At 36.6% G+C, this 6,057-nt stretch overlaps 1 protein-coding gene across 1 annotated transcript; it reads right to left on the bottom strand.

The window, feature by feature from the left end:
• Positions 1 to 362: 362 nt before the first annotated feature.
• On the bottom strand, positions 363 to 5,576 carry LOC145775968 (queuosine 5'-phosphate N-glycosylase/hydrolase-like). The gene is made up of 7 exons (XM_082587377.1): positions 5,318 to 5,576; positions 4,632 to 4,721; positions 3,529 to 3,681; positions 2,971 to 3,074; positions 1,834 to 1,982; positions 1,270 to 1,423; positions 363 to 1,123 (listed from the first exon to the last, which is right to left on the bottom strand). Exons 1-7 carry the CDS (start codon positions 5,495 to 5,497, stop codon positions 916 to 918), a joined length of 1,038 nt encoding a protein of 345 aa, XP_082443503.1. The 5' UTR covers positions 5,498 to 5,576; the 3' UTR covers positions 363 to 915.
• Between the last annotated feature and the right edge of the window lie 481 nt (positions 5,577 to 6,057).

Genomic DNA, 6,057 nt, shown 5'->3' with positions numbered 1-6,057 from the left:
ATATTTACCTAACATTAAAGTATACCATTCATAAAATAGGCGGTATATTTGCTTCGGCGTTTGTGCCATTATTAATGACATTTCAACTTTTTGACTTTAGATTGACTGAAAAGGCTTGTTGTTTATTTAAGCCAGGTCACAGTGGTCGGAGGTAGATTGTTTCATTAAAAAGTTAGCCCACCATCATTTTTATTCCCGGAACAACCGCATTACTGTGAGCGTGGGACAAAAGTCAAACGGTCAGTGCCCTCGACCAAGGGACTTGTAGCCCTAAAATTTCGATGTAGGGGGCTCGTGTCACTAGTCCATTAGCCATGATTCTCAACTTAACTTGAATAAATACACACAAGCAGGTGTTTCAGTTAAAGAATATTTATGAGATATTGTAGCATAACAGAAGAACTAAGTAGGTGCCGGTTTTATGTATTCTCCATTTAGTTCAAGCATTAGTCTTCCAACAAACAAATAGTAATCATTACTGCTAACGTAGCGTACAACATGTAACTGACACCACGCACGTTGGATCGAAACAGGTACTTGACGTAAATGCACTAGTAAACCAGAGTTCAACAAATGGAAATTATAGGCTGAAGTTGGCAGGCTATGGATGAGAAACGTTAAAAAAGGTGCTTGTTAATCCAATTTCCGACATGGCTTCTCAGTTCTAGATGATTTAACTGATATCTTAATAAAATAACACTTGAATCATACAAGAATTAAGAAAAACACTAAGATCAGTAGCTACAGATATCACACATTTTCACTAGATCTTAATTATATAACCTACTAATGTCATTGTCACCAGCATTACAAAGATTTACTTAATCATAACAAACACATCCAGGATTAATGGATTATCTTTGAACATTAAGTCTGGTCGGTTCGTGTGACATAGCGGATTAGCGCCTCAAGATATCAATAAAAAACGCTACGAACTCTGTGAAAAGGCAAATGAGCCATTTCTTTCCCATGTGCTTTCGCAAAATCCCATAAATAAAAATCGACTGTGATGGCATTGACTAGCAGTTCGTGGTTATTGCTATTGGAAGACAAAATAAAGAGAATGGACGTTTTCAGACGTTCAACAGCTTCTATGGAACAACCGCGTATTTCCGTTTCGTATCTGCAAGTCAACATTTTGTTTTTATACTGTAGCCATGAAAACACTTGCAAAAGGTACGCTGCAATCTACATAACTTTGTTCAGTGTGCTTCTACAGCGCAAAAAAAAACTATCAGTGAGATGTTTACGATTGTAACTGTAGCCTACCTGCTTCCCTTGTCCATGACAGTGTGATTTTCAAGGATTTGCTTTAGTTCTTTGGAATAACGCAAGATTCCGAAATATTCTAGAGCCTGTGGCACACGATAGTCGGCGAACATAGTCAAGGCTTCTATATTGTGGAATTCCCCCAAATCTTTACCTGTGGTGGTTTGTAATCGTAGATTAAGAGAAATGGATTAAGTGGAGATGTCGACGTGTTCGCGATCATTCACGTTGAATTTTTCCGGAACTCAAATGCAGAGCTTAGAAATCTGACTTTGGTCAATTGATTTTAGGTCAGCACCTTAGTATGCAAAGAGTGCAGTTGTAATGCGTTACATTGTGGCGTTTTTTAAACTAATAATATATGGCCTACAAAGTCAGTTAGTGACCATTAAAATATCTACAAATACCAATTAAGCGTTTCCAATAAATGTGTAGTTATTAACCCAAAATTCAATGTTGTGCTTACTGATCCGTAATAGCTTATAGAATATCTTTGCAAACATCGCATCGAAGCAAAGCCATTGATCCCAAATTCTACTAACATGACTCACAAAGTGGACCAACCTTCAAAGCAAGCCCAAATGTCAGCTATCAGTATTTGCGCTCTTTTGTACAAAGCAACGGTCTGTCCTTCAAACGAAACCTCGTCGCGGAAAGAAGGAAAGTTTTGGCAAATTGTCTTCAGCAAAACTAGAGCGTCTCCCTTGCAAGCTCTGAAATGCAAAAATGATGACGGAAGGTTTTTAAACAGCATCCCTTCTTAATACAATTTGGGTAGAGAGGTTACCTTTTTAACCATAAACACTAAACAGACATAACCGAGCAACAACACATTTAACATTATGTAAGCAAAAACTTGTTATAAAAACAAAAAACGTTTTGTTTTATAATGTTAAATTTTGTGTTATTGCTCAGCTGTTGTGTTTGTTTATCTCTTCATAACTACAAGTGGGTACTTCGACTTACAACTTTTTGAAGTTGAATCAGACTGATTGCAATCATTCAAATGAATATGCTCTAAAATACTGAATAGCAGTGAACCAGGCGACAACTGACAAGGGGCAAAGAGAATCCCATCTAATGATAAAATAAATCTAAAAATTGCTCATGGATTTAAATATATTTTGCGTAAAAACGCATCTTATCAAGCATGTAACCAGCGGTCTCATCATTGCTATGCTTTCTCCTTGGCACCGATGTCGTTAAACTAAAGGCAATGAACCTATTTGACCTTCAATCCTGTTGATTTAATCACCGCCCGGATGATTATCAACTGAACAAGTCAGAACATCTGCACAAACACAGGGTTCCTATTGTCATCGCACAATGGAACAATGCGACAAACACTATTTGCTATTGTCAAGTACAATGTACGCCTTTAGAACATGTCTACGTGTGGAGAAAAAAGTCCATAAAAATTACTTCTTCTTGGCACCACTCATAAGGTTGTCAAAATAATTAATATCACAATTAGGTTTAAATTACAAATGCGTACTTAACCGTTCAGATAATAAAAAATTAACATTGTAGAGTGTAAGATGTTTCTTTGCTTGAAAATCATAATTATTAATTTTATGTTTCTGCTCGTGAAAACATAATTTGACTTGAAAATATTAAATAATCCTACTAAGCAAACACTCTTTGTTAAAGCGTTGTTCCAAAACCCACGTGTAAGCATCACAGATAGCATAGCCTACAAACCTTACGCAAGTCACAAACGACCCATTGAACTTGTCCATAAGAACACGGCCAGCTTCGTTCATTACCTGCACCCTTTCCTTCAGTAAAGGCACTTGTATCGGTGTCTACAATTCAAAAATCAGACAATTTTTTCATGTCTAGTGAACATGTGAACTGCAGTATTGTGGCGATTAGATACCTCATTAGTGTAGAATACGCACTACCCAGACAGCAAAATCCGCTATTTTTACATTGATTTAACGTCTGCAGACGTTGAATCAATGTAAAAATGACGGATTTTGCTGTCTGGAACGCAGTGATAAATAAACGAAGGTTACCACTGCCAATTTCTGTAATGCTAATCTATGGTGTATGGTCTTTCGTTGCCATCCTGATTGTGTCATAATTTAACCTACTGTAATACAAAGTTGTTTTAAAAAATTTTATTCACTTCATCTGTTTGTTATATGGTGTCGAAGCAAATAAGTCAGCTTGGCTTGCCGTAACAAATGCATAAAACAAATCACGGTCTATAGATTTCACAAGGAAGCTATATTTTACCTCACAACAACCACACACCTTGGTGCTCGATTGAAAGATCTTTTCGGCGCCCTCCTCATCAATTGATGCCATAAACTTAGCAGAGGACACAAGGATGCCGGAATCTTTCGCTCTCCTCAAAGCAGCCACAAGCGACCAATATCCGGTGTATGACCGCCCTCCGTATTCTACCTAGGAAAATCTACACAAGAATTAACACCCTGATATATTTATCAGAAATATATAAAACTAAGCAAAAATCTGACATTGTTTTATTCAGATAAAAAACAATAATGCGCAAAAATGCATTAAAAATTTTCCGGGAAGCTCTGTTCTCGAGTCAAAAATAATAATTCAACAATTACATTTTCCCGACATGGTTTAAATAACATAATGTTCAATCAGGTTGCGTTGCTTAGTTTTATATGTTTCCGGTAAGCTACAGTAAAGTGAACTCTCTGTCAAAACTTCTGTGTCTCTAAAAGTGATACTGAACTGTCACATTGGGAAAATAAGATCGATTTTGTTAGAGCTGTTGTCACAAAATAATGATCCGTGCATAATAGGACGGATGGTCGTTTACTTTTGTTTGAAAACAAAACCGTACAGTGTGCATCCAATGAGAGAGTGCAAAAGACCGTATTTTTTTGGAATAATTGGATATTTGCCTGTTGAGTATAAAACGAATTGGAGCTTGAGCGTCGGGTGTTATACGAATGTATACTATATAGTTGATACACGTGTTATGAAAGTTTTCCAGTAGTTTGTTATTATAAAATGTGAACATAAATTTGCTTATTTCTAGTTTATAAGTGGAATTTACATTTAGTACTCGTATACCATTATCTTGATAGAGTGGCAGCGTGGCCTCAGTGGCAGTAATTTCGTTTTCATTTCAAATACCCTGTAACGATTTTAATTATCTTATTTTGTATGACTTGGATTCTATTTAAGTATTTATTTATATCGGTTTTATTTATATCGGACACCAGTATGACGCGATTGAACGTCTGTAGACGTTGAATCAATGCAATAAAGGGATGACTTTTGATTGGGTAATGGGTATGCAGAAATAATGGTTGATTTGAAACAAGTGGAGTTAAAACATACTAGCGGTTACAAAATTGCATCTCAGAACAAACCGTGTATTTCTCCCCGGGGTCGTCCGACCAGAACGAGAAGTTAAGGCAATCCATCAGGAATATAAACTCTATTGCTGGTTCATCTGCGACCTGGAAGACATTGGATTTTATCACGATAAGAACACTGTGTTGGTTTATTTTGAAAAGTATTAACAATTTTTCAATGAAAAACAGATAAACGTCGCAATTATACCTTGATACAAAATAATCAGAGTTTATTGGTTAAGCATCAGTGACTTTTGAATCCTTAGTCGCAACTCTTTAAACACAAAGTAGGCTATAGGCCTACTACTTAATATTAAAAGCATGAGCTCGGGTCCTTCGTCTACAATTGAGAGTTGATTTGTGGTACAAAACTTGAATATGATGAGAAGGTCTGTCATGGCTCAAAATTGGGGAGAGTAAATGATGCACTCTGACAGTGACACTCCTGTGAATCTTAAGAATTTGCATTGTAAGGAACCACGGTTTTAAATTGACAAAATCAACCAGCTACAATTGGAAGTTAGTAAAAAAAAGCGCGAAAGGGCGAAAAGAAGACGGAGAGATTGTGTGACAAAAGATATGGAAATAGTGAAAGTGAAGGAGGAAGATGCTGCTGACAGAGTGATGTGGAGGACTGCAATCTGCACCGACGACCCCACTTAAGTAAGAATAAAGCCAGAAGAACCAGCTACGTTACGTACATCCGGGTGCAATGCTTCCTTTTTCCAACCTTCAAGCGAGTACTTTCCATCCTTGAAAGCAAGTGCTAGCTTCTCAGCGGTTGCTTTAACGCTATCATCGTCAAGAGACACATGCAGGCTCCTCTCAGAGATGAACTCACCGGCAGCACGAGGCATCAAGACTTCGTGGCTCCCACTCATTGTTTTAGCTTAGAATTACAGCAAAAATCTATAACCACAGTTAGCAAAAAACTGTCCTTTTTACATTGATTCTACGTCTGCAAAGGAACCCATTTTGTTAAATAAGATTTTATATTTTAAGATCTTGAATTGTAAGCTGGATGAATGAAGAGAAAACATGCAACTCAAGAATGGTGTTAATTATTTATACTTCCATAATTTTAACGTCAACCGGTATAATAACGTAATCACTGTGGCCATAAACTTGGGATTAATAAAAACAGAAAGAGAATCAAACAGAAAGTTATTTCAAAGCGCCGTAAATCACTTTTTTTCTAAAACATCCTAGTAGTGATACAAACAAACAATATGAAAACCAAGGCAGCATAAGCGAATTTAACTTTTATTCATATTCAATACTGACAACAATAATTCACATTTGCAATAATTGGCCTATTTTGCATCCACACAAAACCTTATGGGGTAAAATGAAATTTACTGTGGGCAGTAGATAAAATTTTTCAACAATATTTGTCAAATGACTGGAACAGTTCCTTCATCACCGCAATATCATCTTGCAT

The sequence above is a fragment of the Aplidium turbinatum genome, chromosome 8, assembly GCF_918807975.1.
Source record: "Aplidium turbinatum chromosome 8, kaAplTurb1.1, whole genome shotgun sequence".
NCBI classification, from domain to species: domain Eukaryota; kingdom Metazoa; phylum Chordata; class Ascidiacea; order Aplousobranchia; family Polyclinidae; genus Aplidium; species Aplidium turbinatum.
This window is presented reverse-complemented; position numbering and strand designations above follow the sequence as displayed.